Below are 14354 nucleotides of genomic sequence, written 5' to 3'. Positions count from 1 at the left end.
AATCATTTAAGCATGAGTTTAAGTTGTCTAGAAAGCACCTAAGCACATTCTTATGTGTTTTTCTAATTAAATTCTCTGCTGTAAAGTCTACTTCAACGGTAGCAATTCTCTTCTGGATGGGCTACACTGCCCATGGTCTGCCAGTAAGGTCTGGTAGGTCTGGGTAGTGCTGGTTCTAGGGCTGAGCAGTAGCCCTGGGCACCGACTTCCTTGGGGATCCACCACACCACTGGGTGCTTCTTTTCCCCTCTCCTCTGACAGGCTGTTTTTGCTCCACTCTGGTTAGCCAGCTGTTTTTGCTCTGCTCTGATTGGCCGGCCTTTGTTTTGCTCTGCTGATTGGACAGTTGTTTGGCTGTTGTGGGTTTTTTGTTTGTTTTGAGAGATTTTGGTTTTTTTGCCATACCTCTGCAAGGGGGTATGTGCCAAGCACATTTTTCACCCTAGGTGGCAAAACAGCTAGGGCTGATCCTAGGTCTAGATGCTAGAGGCAAAAACCACAGAGCCATTCTGTTCTAAGGCTGAGCTTTCTGTTACTGAATCTTAAATGAAGAATAGAACATTCCTTCCTTCACATGCTATATTATGTCATCTCAATGATTTGAGCTGAACTGTTTTGTATGTATTTTATCACAGGTCCACCAGGCCCACCTGAAGCCGTGACAATAGATGAAATCACTGACACTACAGCTCAGTTATCCTGGAGGCCAGGAGCAGATAATCACAGCCCCATTACTATGTATGTAATTCAAGCAAGGACCCCATTTTCTGTGGGATGGCAAGCCGTGAACACAGGTAAATGCAGCACTCAATAGTAACTAAAGTTGGCCATGAAAGAATTCTGTACATGTAAAAACTGATCCATCAGTACACACACATACAGAAAGAGTAAAGTTAGCTATACAGCCAGAATAACTCATCTTCCAGCACAACTGGTTGGGAATTTTTCACCACAACCCTTTTTGTCTGAAAATGCCAATTCAGTGAAACTGAAACTTTTTCCAGGAACCTACTCGTTGAGATAAAACTTTTGTCAGGAAAGGTTCCTCAGGTCTGGGAGGGAGAGAGAAACAGACAGATATGCAATCCGCCACCTGCTCCAGGATAGCCAATAGCCTGGTGGTTAGGGCACTTACCTGAGATGTGGAAGACACAGGTTCAAGTTCCTGGTCTGAATCAGGAATTCTCCCCTAGGTCTCCCATGTCCTAGGTGAGTGCCGTGACCACCTGGCTATGATGAGGTGAGTCCCTCCCATTTTTCACAGAAAAACTTCAGAAAATCTCAGGTTTGTCTCAAGATGGAACCGGAAAAATGGCTAAAATTTCAAAAAGTTTCATGGAATGGGAAAACCACTTCCTGTCCAGCTCTAACAGTGATACATTTGGTCTTTCTTAATCCTTTTCATGATTTGCCAACCTTGCTGTGGTATTACTCAACCAGTTTTTCTCATCAGTTTTTATCTATTGTATTTTCGGGGAAAGGTTTCGTTCCCTTCTTTCAAATATTACACACTGCTACACTGGTAGGGTGACCAGACAGCAAGTGTGAAAAATCAGGTGGGGGTAAAAGGAGCCTATATAAGAAAAAGACCCCAAAATCGGGACTGTCCTTATAAAATCAGGACATCTGGTCACCCTATACACTGGTGATGTACAGCCATGACGACAACTATGGTACTGTAAAGACATCTTTCAGGTGACAGACAGTGTCATCTGGAGTACCGTCCCTTTTGGCAGAATTACTTTCTCCACTGTATATTTGCTCATTCTTAAATATGTTCATTTAATTCAGCTAATTGTTATGAAAGACACAATTTATAAAAATTGTTTCATCTGTTGTAAGCAAAAAGTACAGAATGTATGGAAAGCCTTCTCTACACGTGAACGTTGTACTGTTTTAACCAATCCCGTATAGTTAAAATTATACAACCTCCCTACAGAGAACATAATTACACTGATATAAATGTGCTTTTACCAGTATACCTATTCCTGCATGGGAAGGGAAATAAGCTATAATGCTATAAGGCACCTTCTTACCTGTGTAACTGAATCCACACTAGGGTTTGAACCAGTATATCTCTATTAGTTAAACCAATAACCACCTAAACAAAATAATCGTATGATACAGAAACTGTGTGTAGATCAGGCCTAAGTTGTATTACCTTTTAATGAGACCCTATAAGGATACTGAGGTAAATCTGTGAGGATGAAAAGTCAATTTCTAAAGCATAGATTTCCTTGATGCGTGCATATTGTTTGTATACAGCCTGCTTTGCTTCCCCATACTAAGAATTGACAAAAGAGTAAAATGGGAAGACACACTAAGGGCCCAGTATCATAGTCCTTAATCGTTCTGCTCTCAGGATGATCTTCTATTGTTTAATAGTTTCAAGACTGTGCCTATAGATCAAGAGGCTACTGTTCTTCAATGACTGAATATGTGTACTTGCTCTTAATTTCCAACTCTCACTCTCCTAACCTGGGGGTATATTTCAGTTCCAGATATCATTGATGGCAAGACATTCACTGCAACCGTGGTGGGATTAAACCCTTGGGTTGAGTATGAATTCCGAGCAGTTGCAGCCAACCTCATTGGGATTGGGGAACCAAGCAGACCCTCAGAGAAAAGAAGAACTGAAGAAGCTCGTAAGTAGTAGAAAGGAAGCCCAATGAAGTCTTTTTATAAAAGCACCCTGCCATAAGCAGTAGGTTACCTGGAACAAGGTTAGGAAGTATTTTCTATATGACAGTTATATTATCTAGTTTCTCCTCTGCCTCATCATATAACATTTACAAAGAGCACACACAAATAGAGTAGAATAGAATTAATAGAAAAAATGAGGCCCAAGATGGGCTTTAATCCATGCTTTCTAGACGTACATGACTGGGAAGAATTCCCCCAATTCCCTCATGTCCTGTATAGCCCAGCTGACAAAGGGCATTTGAGGAGAAGTGAATTCAGCTTCCTCTGAAGATACTGATGTGAACCAGTCTAGTAATCCCTGTGTTGTCCCACATATGTGCGGAGGAAACACTCTAGAGAGTAGAGTACAGTATGATTACTTTTTTCTACAGATCGGAGGAGAGTTTCTGGTCTACTCCTCTCAGGTACATTTACACTTCGCACTCCTTATGGCGGAGTGTGGAGTACATACATTTCATACCCTTCCAGCATGGGTATGAATAGCAGCATATACTGAGGCACTGCTTGGGCAAATAAGGATGCACCTGATCTCTCAGGTTAGAGTATGTAATCTCTACAGCACTGTACACACCCAAGCAGTGCCTTTCCCTGAAGCGTCGTGTCCCACTGCCAGAGTCTTTCCCTGTCACAGGGAAAGGCTCTAGCAACATGGAAAGGCTCTGGCAGGGGGGAAGGTAGCCAGGAAAGGCTCTGACAGCTCCCCACTGCTGGAGCCTTTCCCCACTGCAGTGAAAGACAAGATGCCGGTGCTGCATTTGCCTCTTTCTTTCTCTGTTTAAAATGTATCAAACAGACAACCTTCACCACTAGGCTTTTGGCTACTCTGGGGTGGGTCTTTCTTGAAATTCTCACTGACACCAATATGTTTCCATGACACATTTTGGGTTAGACAATACAGCATTTCCACCAGAAATAATGTTTGTCAAAAAAATTTCAACCAGCGTTAGTTACTGCAGCCTCTGTGGATTGTCCTCTGGGCCACAGCACTGCCCATAATCTCTGCAGCACTATGGGCTGTATCCTCGCTCCTGACAAGCAACACTCCCTGACACCTTTTAAACTAGTGCTCATTAGGAGACCCTTAAAAGGCAGCCTTATAGCCGTCTCCTGCAGTGTCTGAGCCAAGGGCCCCTTTATGCTGCTCTGGCCCTTTCACCTGCCCTAAAGGTCTTGGAGCAGAGTTGGAGAGATCACCCCAGGCAATTATCACCAGGACTGTTCATTATGGGTCCAATCTTGTAGTTCTTGCTCTGTCTTAACTCAGGAAAAATTCCTACTGACAGCAGGATTTGGCTCTAAATTGAAAAGCAGGAATCAATATTGTGAAAATAAATGGACCTTGTTATATGGAAAAATAAGTATTTAAAACAAGCAATTAGCAACTAGGTACATGGATAACAGACGTGCTCTTTGTCCATCTGACTGACAAAAAACTGGAAGTATCTGTTCCCTGTGCTCCTTTGATAGTCAGGCTCATTGTCCCAAAAGGGAAAAGTCACAAGATGCCAGTGCTACATGTGCCTCTTTCTTCCTCTAGTTAAAATGAATCAAACTTCTAGCTTCAAAATTAATCGCTTGTGCTTTCCATGCTACCTACTGTAACATTTCTTTTACACAGTTCCTGAAATCACCCCAGCTAACGTCAGCGGAGGTGGAGGGAGCAAGTCGGAGCTGGTCATTACCTGGGAGGTAAGTGAAGTATAAACCAATGGGAGAATTAACACATCTGTTTTATAAGGCTGGACGATCGAGGTGCTAAAGGAGCACTCAAGGACGATAAGGCCGTTGCAGAGAAACTAAATGAATTCTTTGCATCAGCCTTCATGGCTGAGGATGTGAGGGAGAGTCCCAAATCTGAGCCATTCTTTTTAGGTGACAGATCTGAGGAACTCTCCCAGATTGAGGTATCATTAGAGGAGGTTTTGGAACAAATTCATAAATTAAACAGCAATAAGTCACCAGGACCATATGGTATTCACCCAAGAGTTCTGAAGGAACTCAAATGTGAAATTGCAGAACTACTAACTGTAGTCTGTAACCTTTTATTTAAATCAGTTTCTGTACCAGGTGACTGGAGGATAGCTAATGAGATGCCAATTTTTAAAAAGGGCTCCAGAGGTGATCCCGGCAATTACAGGCCTGTAAGCCTGACTTCAGTGCTGCGCAAACTGGTTGAAACTATAATTAAGAACAATATTGTCAGACATATATATGAATATAATTTGTTGAGGAAGAGTCAACATGGTTTTAGTAAAGGGAAATCATGCCTCACCAATCTACTAAAATTCTTTGAGGGGGTCAACCAAGGGGATGCAGTAGATATAGTGTACTTGGATTTTAAGAAAGCCTCTGACAAGGTCCCTCACCAAAGGCTCTTAGCAAAGTAAACTGCCATGGGATAAGAGGGAAGGTCCTCTCATGGATTGGTAACTGGTTGAAAGATAGGAAACAAAGGGTAGATATAAATGGTCAGTTTTCAGAATGGAGAGAGGTAAATAGTGGTGTTCCCCAGGGGTCTGTTCTGGGACCAGTCCTATTCAACATGTTCATAAATGATCTAGAAAAAGGGGTAAACAGTGAGGTGGCAAAATTTGCAGATGATACAAAATTACTAAAGATAGTTAAAACCAAGGCCCCAGGCAGACTGCAAAGAGCTACAAAAGGATCTCTTAAAACTGGGCGACTGGGCAACAAAATGGCAGATGAAGTTTAATGTTGATAAATGCAGAGTAATGCACATTGGAAAGCATAATCCCAACTATACATATAAAATGATGGGGACAAATAAGTTTCAAGAGGCTAAATTAGCTGTTGCCACTCAAGAAAGAGATCTTGGAGTCATTGTGGATAGTTCTCCAAAAATGTGCAGCGGTAGTCAAAAAAGCAAACAGAATGCTTGGAATAATTAAGGAAGGGATAGATAATATCATGTTGCCCCTATATAAATCCATGGTACGCCTAAATCTTGAATCCTGTGTGCAGATGTGGTCGCCCCATCTCAAAAAAGATATATTGTAATTGGAAAAGGTTCAGAAAAGGGCAACAAAAATTATTAGGGGTATGGAACGGCTTCCATATGAGGAGAGATTAATAAGACTGGGACTTTTCAGCTTGGAAAAGAGACGGCTAAGGGGAGATATGATTGAGGTCTATAAAATCATGACTGGTGTAGAGAAAGTAGATAAGAAAGTGTTGTTTACTACTTCTCATAACACAAGAACTAGGGGTCACCAAATGAAATTAATAGGCAGCAGTTTTAAAACAAATAAAAGGAAGTATTTCTTCACACAACACACATTCAGCCTGTGAAACTCCTTGCCAGAGGATGTTGTGAAGGCCAAGACCATAACAGGGTTCAAAAAAGAACTAGATAAATTCATGGAGGATAGATCCATCAATGGCTATTAGCCAGCATGGGCATGGATGGTGTCCCTAGCCTCTGTTTGCCAGAAGCTGGGAATGAGCAACAGGGGATGGATCACTTGATGATTCCCTGGTTCCGTTCATGCCCTGGGGCACTAGCCACTGGCCAGTGTCGGAAGACAGGATACTGGGCTAGATGGACCCTTGGTCTGACCCAGTATGGCCGTTCTTATGTAGTGTGCAGCACATGAGTGATGCTGATCTGCTCACGCCGATTCTATCCCATTGTATTTTCATTCTCCAGTGGAGATACTGCTGACTTATGCCTGTGTATGTGAGCACAAGACCACATTTATTGAAAAGGTTCCTGCCTTAAAGTCAATTGGACTAAAATCCAGCCTGTTCTTCCATGCCCATGGAAGCTCTCCAAGCAATGGAACTAATGCATATTTGTTGTGCCAGGCGGGTGGAGCTGGCTGTGGGTGGGTGGTGCAGAATGTGTGCACTACTGTGTGGCAGTGAGCTCAGCTCCACGATGACCCCTGCACATCAGCACGGACAATGGCAGAACACGGATGGGCTGAGTTAGGGAGTAGAGAGAGAGAAAGGATCCTCTTGTCCTCCACCCCAGGAAGCAGCTCCATGGCCTGGGGACAGGGGGCAGGATTCCTCCATTCTTGGTCCTCTACATACCTGCCCATCATCTGATCTGATTACTCAGGCCAGCCACTGCACAGAGTATTAACCTTGGTGTATAAAATAAGTTTCAAGAGGCCAAATCCTGAGAGGTGCTGATTTGCTTGGTGAGTTGTGGGTGATTAGCGCCAGGCTATTTTCGTTGTGTAACAGTAAATGATCTGAAGGTGTCTCATATAGAACTTGCATTACCAGCTGATTTCAGTCTATCACAAAGCCTAGAGAAGAAGAAAACACAAATGAAAAAATCTTGAAGGCAATTGAGGATGAAACATTCGTTGTTTTGACTGCTCATATTTTCATATTGTGGTACGATGGAGTGAGTTAAACTAGCCATTTACGTCACTAGATTTGATACTGCCCACACTCAGCACCTCTTTTGAGCACCCTGGCAGCTGTGAGTCACCAGAGGTATTTTTTAAGATTATTAAAAATCTCCAAATGTGTTTTTATCCTCACTACATGGCTCAATGTGTTGAACCTTATCCTCCCTTGGACTAATTAGTTTCACTGAATCCCTTAAAGACACTCAATATACTTTTTTTTTAAAGCATTAAAGAGATGTCAAAAACATCATCCATGACTTTGAATCATGCTTTGCAAGTATCTTAGTTTAGGCTCCTCTAAAATGATCAACACAGAGTCATTTTCTTATCTTTTTTTTAAATCCATATAACACTGATTATGGAGCACTCATTTAAAGTAACTTTTTTTTTTTAACTCTGATACTCAGAAAAAGCACACACTTAAGATCCATTGACTTTAGTGAGACTAAAGTACATAATTGAGTATAGGGATGCTTTTACTGACTTGGGGCTTTTACTGCTTATGTTCCTTTTCTAAGGTTAAAAATATGAAGCTAGGCAATTGCAACATGTACAAAAGTGACCTGAAGGGGACAAATCTCTTCATCTAGATGTGATATATCATTTCCCTGCCATTCTCCATCACTTTTATGACATGCCACTCACTGCTATCTTACAGCTATTAGTATACTTCACATTATGCTCTTTGCCTGAAAACAAGCTACTTACCATGACCAGGAATTTGGAAACTGCACACAGAGTAGCCAGAGGAGCACACAAGCTAATGCCTTTGATGGTTATAAAGTCAGAGATCTGAATAGTAAATACACATGGTTGATGTCAGTTTATATAAACAATGGAGCCACATGTTAACTTAGAGATGCAGATGAGAAACTCACGGAAAACAAATGGGAGCAGTTCTGTGGATTTAATTTACCTGGGATATGCTACAGAGATAGGTGCTATCACAGGGCTGTAGCCAGCCCTAAGAGGGGCAGACAGTTGTGTCTGCAGTTATGATGTAGCTCAGAATGTTTTATACAGGAATTTCTATATGAATTTGAGGAGCTGCCTTGCAGATATTTGGCAATTAGATGCTCTGGCCTAATTATTAGCTGCTCCTACTGTAGAATTACCGTTGTTTCCTGTTTTGAATGTGCCATTTATGAGGGAGTTTCTTAAAGGGACCAAACTGAGAATGGAAAACCTGCGAGAAGGAGAAATAAATCCAGGCAATACCTGACACTACTTATTATTCTGTGTATGATCTGCCCTCCTTATAGACGGTGCCTGAAGAATTACAGAACGGAGGTGGCTTTGGTTACGTGGTGGCTTTCCGACCCTTGGGCACAGTGAGCTGGATGCAGACTGTAGTAGCTTCTTCTGATGCCTCCAGATATGTGTTTCGAAATGAGAGCCTGCCGCCATTCACGCCCTATGAAGTTAAAGTGGGCGTGTACAACAATAAAGGGGAAGGTTCTTTTAGCCCCGTGACAGTTGTATATTCTGCAGAAGAAGGTACAGTAGGCTGCGCACTGCACTCCCTTCCTTTGCATTGTCTTGAAATCCGATGCATGAGGCATGCCGCTGTTTTTGAAAGGGTTTAGTATCCCACATGGACACATCCATTGATATCTAATCCTTGCTCTGATTTATTATAAATGGTGAGTCACAACTAATTCTTTTGATAGTCATTAAAATAACATTAATCACAGTGAAATCTTTCGATATTAATGGGAACGTAATATGTAATCTTGAAAGAGATTCAACTGAGATTTAATAGGAATTAATGTCCACTGATTAGAAAATGTTTCTCTTGTCCTAATACCAATACATAGTGTCCTGCTTTGAGTGCCCCCAGTGACATCTGATTATTTATTACACATTGGCATAATGAATTCCTGCCTTGGCCTGATGGGTCACCATTTTGAATTTGAAACATTCTTTTTGGCTGCCTAACCCCATTCTCTTCTAGTGACAGGAGTAAATCCTGAAGCAAAGTTAAGCCTAGAACCTACACTGAATCCTTTTTCCCCCCCCCAAACTATACATATAGAACCCACCAGAGCTCCAACCAGCGTCTTTGCCAAAAGCCTTTCTGCTTCGGACATTGAAGTTTATTGGGCCTCTCCGCATGAGAATCAGAGTAAAGGAAGGATACAGGGTTATGAGGTATGAGAATAAAATGTGATATCAAGCTGGAACAGACTTAATACTGTTCAATGAGAAGATCCTAGCAATATATAATTGAAGGTCACCTAAACACTGCTTCTTACACATGCATCTGCTGGCTGATGATGACATAAAGCAGTGCTTGCTCACTGTTTTTTCCCTTTGTACACTGGGATGTCTCTTTTTAAGGTACAAAGGAAAATATCTATGTAATCCATGGTGAAAATGGGTGGCAGTCTGTTGAGGGAGGAGGGGGAAATCTGCCTTCTCTAGGGACTTGTGGAGACCACAGTAACCCCCAGTAAGTACTGTTCAGTGGAAAATTGAGATCTATAAATCTATCCATCTCAGAGTCCACTGAAGGTCAGAAGCACTGACCTCTGGATTTATGAACATTTCCAGTTGTGGTCTTCTCTAAGATGGAGAGAATGGCAAAATTTACAGAGTGGAGCCGGAACATTAATACAATTCTCACTTCCAGGGTGGTGAATGGCCCTTTTCCATTTGACAGTAGGTTAAGGGCATGTTATCCATAGAGATAAATTTTACATTATTAATCTCGGGATTTCACTTACTGCTGTACCATATCTATGGGGAATTAAGACACGGATAGGCTCAATATCACTGAGTTAAGTGGGTAAATGTACATATTCTGTTTTTTCAGGTTAGATGTTGGAGACATGAAGATAAGGAAGAAAATGCTAGAAAAATCAGGACTGTTGGTAATCGAACATCTACAAAAATCACTAATCTGAAGGGCAATGCATTATATCATTTAGCTGTCAAGGCATACAACACCGCAGGGACAGGACCCTCCAGTGCTACAGTCAATGTCACTACCAAAAAGCCACGTGAGTATTCATTGTGATAGATCATGGTCTAACATTGGGATCCCAACAAGCACTTTCCTTGTTGGCATTTTCCAGGTCTCTCTCTAATTTGAAGATGCTGTGAGGTGTTGTTGTTTTTCTGGAGCTATGTTCTTCCTGCAAGAGCTTTGTGGGGTTGTTGTGGTGGGTTGGGTTTTTTTAAATGCTTCTGAAATCATTACTGTGCAGGAAAGTTAAACATTCATATCATCATTAAGGGCGGCTATCTCTTCTGGTCAGACTCACCTCAAGTAAGCAACAGAGTCCCTCTTCATTTATACCACTGTGTTGTGTAAGGGTATGTCTTCACGATCGGCGGGCAGCAATCAATCCAGCGGTGATTGATTTATCGCCTCTAGTCTAGACACGATAAATCGATCCCCGAGCGCTCTCCCGTCAACTCCTGTACTCCAGTTCAGCGAGAGGCGCAAGGCAGTGTCGACGGGGGAGCGGCAGCAGTTGACTCACCGTAGTGAAGACACCACGGTAAGTCGATCTAAGTATGTCGACTTCAGCTAAGTTATTCACGTAGCTGAAGTTGCATAACTTAGATCCCAGTGTAGACCAGGCCTAAGACCTGCTCTGACCTGGAACACAAACCTCGGTGCAACGGCTCATTAACATACCAGAGCCATAGGATTCTGTAGATGTTCAGCTACTATGGTGATGGAAGCCATATAAGTATTTAGATAGATTAAGCTAGAAAACATTGCTTCTTAACCACATAATACTTTGTATATTTTAATATAGCACCGAGTCAACCCCCTGGAAACATCATATGGAATTCATCTGACTCCAAGATTATACTGAACTGGGATCAAGTTAAAGCACTGGATAATGAATCAGAAGTGAAAGGATACAAAGTGGGTAACTTCTTAGCATGGGCACATAGGACTGGTTATTTATCTGTATTAACTGCCTCTTGACAGTAGGCCTGTGATGAACTCATCAGATTCTACTCCCCTGGGATTTTCACACTGGGTTAAAGTGAACCTGTCCATGAATCCACAAAACTGTGTTTAGAGTTTGCAATAAAATCAGAACTCAAGAGTAGGGTGAACATACGGCCTGGTTTGGCTGGAACAGTCCCTTTTTTAAGTCCTGTCCTGGTCATCAGTTGGCAAGAGCAAAGGAGACAAATACTCAGTTTTGCCAAAAAATGTGGGGTGCGACCCCTAGCGGGGCACAGAGGAACATCCTGGGACGATGTGTTGGGTGAGCGGCTCCGGCCAGGCCAGCCCCACACGGGCGGGGAGGGGGGGAGTAGCAGGGGCCAAGGGGGGTGAGCAGTGCAGGCTGGGCCTGAGTGGGCAGGCAGCTCAGGCTGACCCCACGTGAGCCAGGAGGGGGGTGTGGGCCTCGGGGGGGGGGTCAACAGCACAGGCTCAGGGGGTGAGCAGCATGGGTTGGCAGCTCGGGGCCTGGCCCTATGCAGAGGGGGTGGAGGGTTGGGCCAGCGGCTGATGCCAGCCCCACACAGAGATGGGGGGCAGGCTCAGGCCAGCCCCGAGGGGAGAGAGAGGGCACTTGGGCTAGCCCCAGGGCATTCACCTCTAGAGATTCCTATCTGTGCCAGGAAGAAAAAGATTTAAACTCTAGCCAAGTTGGAGCTCCTCTGACAGAAGTGATGAATTTTCTGGGCTGTACTGGCCAGAGCCAACACGTTCAGCCAATCAAGGGTTGTGGGCAGCTTGCATCACTGTACCCCTCCCCTTAACAGACTGGCTCCCTGGGGCCCACCAATGGCTGAAATATGCCCACTAATTGCAGGAGACAAGTTAAAGTCCTTGCTTGATGGTTCAGCTTTGTTCATAAAGCAAAAGGAAGGAGGGTGTGACGTCCCAGTTAGTAGCAATCTTGGTAGGGTATCAATTATAAGGAGAAAAATCTTGGGTAGAATTCAGTCCTAGATCTATTCCAAGACCTTACTTTGGCCTGAGAAAAGCAGTGATGGCAATTTTGCCAGCAAGTTACATTGAGTTTCAAGCTCTGCATGTTGCGTCGCATGGCGGACCTGGACAAAGCTCAACAATCAGTTTGATTGGTAACAGAGTCATTTATTTCTCTCCAGCATACATCTTTATACTCTTGAAGCAAGCAAGCAAGCAAGCAGTTGCTAATTGGTTAACAAAATACACACAAGCACTGCTATAACTTCATAGGATAACATCATCCTAGACAGCTTCTAATTTATTATCCTATTATGCCTGCTAGAGAGAAGTTAGCCAAGGCCAACTTCTCATAACAAAACTCACAACTTAATTAACCCAACCTGAAAACCTAAACATCTTAGGCTTCCCACACTATCTCCTAAAAACCTAAACATCTTAGCTTCCCACACTACCAGCTGCCAAGCTAGCAAAATATTTCCAACACCTCCCCCCTTTAACTCAAAATCAAAACAAAAAAAAAATTAGCAAAACAAATCCAGCTCATAATATCAAACTGCAAGCTACACAAGCCAAAGCAAAAGGCAAAATAAACACCAGCTGTCTAACTAAGCCGTAACAAAATCTTCCGCAGTGCCCTGCTCTCACCTATCACATTCTCCCTCCAGGTAATGCAAGTGGCCCAAGGGGCCAGGAGGGGCCTGCCAAGGTGCGTGCCACACAGCAACAGCGGCGGGCACACCCATAGCAAAAATATAAAAGGCAGGCAACAAAAATACAAAGCATGCCTAACATTAACCCCTGTAATAAATGTGCAGCCCAGCCACGTAGCGACGACAGCCATGACCACAACCAGAAATCACCCTGGTGCTGGCGAATGCCCTCCGCTAGATGGCGCAAACGATCCAGATCTGCTTCGATAGCCGCACTCGCATCTGTAATATTGAAGCAGCACATACCCACAAAATCAGAACAGGGATGACCATGTCGCAGCAACAAATAATCAATGGCTAAGCGATTTTGCAAAACTCCTCGGCGAACTTCTCCCATCTCTTGAGTTAACAAGGCAAGAACAGTGGAGGTCAAATTCAAGGCCTTTGCCACAGTACAGGCAAGGTGTGCGACGGCATGGTAATTATGCACCACCAAACCAGGGAGGCCCACCAGGGTAAAAGTAAGGGCTGCTGCCTCTCGTTCTGAAAACAATGTAACATCTGCCTTACAGGTAGGGCTCAAGGGAATACTCTCACGCCGTTGGCGAGGCCCTCTCACACTGGGATGGGGAAACATCAAAGGGGCCACACGGCCAATAGCACAGGGGCCACCTGAACTATTAGCTGGAACATAAGTAAAGGCTGTGCGGCTGCATAACAAAAACCACCCCAGGGGTAACTTCATGTGTCCGTAGGCAAAGGATACATCCCTCTTATGGCGACAAACAAGCTCCACATTATCAAAATTAACAGCTACATGCTTAGCATTAACAAAATTCATACACGTAATAGCAGCTGTCACATTAGCCAAACGAAACGAATACATGCTGGCATCTAACTTATCTAAAGTGGCTCCAGGGCCCAAGGCATACAACTCTGCATAAGGTATATCCCTGGGGATATGAAACAACCAAGTGTGCTGCTGTAGCACCTCCAATTCAGTACACACACCCACAAAGCAGGTTTCCATAAGGGCCCCCACTGCAGCAACATGGGGCAAACAGAAGGCCGTTGTATTTATGGCACTCTGCGCCAAAGTCAGCCAGGCATTCACTGGGGGTATAAGATCATACGTGGCGCCTCCCCTCACAAGGAGCGCCAAAACAAGCAACAGAGCAAAACCAGGCGAGGCTGACTCTCCGCATCCAGCAGAATAGGAGCCCAGGCCAGGATCACGGCGGCTTGTGGGACGCAGTGAAAGACGGGCCATGCTGTACTGCCCAGGGCGCATGTCTCCAAACCTATGGGCAACAAAAGAGTACAAAACAATTAATATGCAATCACACAGAATCAAAAAAGGCGGGCAAAAGTCCTGGCGTGGCCAGCGAGCAATTATTCTCCAGGGGTTCTGGCTCCTCGGCGTCTGGGCGCGTCTCGTGTGGCTCTTCCGAATCTGTCTGTTGTTGCGCCCGAGGATGCAGCCAAGGTCGGACCCATTTCGCCGGTATCCACCTAGGACCTGCGTCAGTGGAAACACAAGCATAACCCCTCCCCCACGTTAGCAAGTCAACTGGTCCTTTCCAAACTTGCTGCTGATAATCGAACCATTTGACCGAGGGTCGTGGACTTGTACCCTGCTCGTCCCCGGTTATCCCACCAACATGTTTAATCGCGGGGGGTACTTGGCTGTCTTTCCCAAGCTGT

The 14354-nt window shown here is 44.0% G+C and overlaps 1 protein-coding gene across 19 annotated transcripts in view; it reads left to right on the top strand.

The window, feature by feature from the left end:
• CNTN4 (contactin 4) overlaps positions 1–14354 on the top strand; it is a 760740-nt gene that overhangs the window by 735109 nt on the left and 11277 nt on the right. For 18 of the 19 annotated variants that reach the window (XM_039547154.1, XM_039547144.1, XM_039547143.1 and 15 more), the window contains 7 exons: positions 636–794; positions 2496–2645; positions 4322–4392; positions 8351–8585; positions 9124–9239; positions 9904–10090; positions 10859–10971. In XM_039547154.1, coding sequence (XP_039403088.1) covers positions 636–794; positions 2496–2645; positions 4322–4392; positions 8351–8585; positions 9124–9239; positions 9904–10090; positions 10859–10971 — 1031 coding nt within the window. Of the gene's footprint in view, positions 1–635; positions 795–2495; positions 2646–4321; positions 4393–8350; positions 8586–9123; positions 9246–9903; positions 10091–10858; positions 10972–14354 lie in introns of those variants that run through there. The other variant, XM_039547160.1, reaches the window with a different exon arrangement.

The sequence above is a fragment of the Mauremys reevesii genome, linkage group 7 (assembly GCF_016161935.1).
Source record: "Mauremys reevesii isolate NIE-2019 linkage group 7, ASM1616193v1, whole genome shotgun sequence".
NCBI classification, from domain to species: Eukaryota; Metazoa; Chordata; order Testudines; family Geoemydidae; genus Mauremys; species Mauremys reevesii.
Note: the sequence above shows the minus strand (reverse complement) of the source record. Positions and strands in the feature narration are given on the sequence as shown.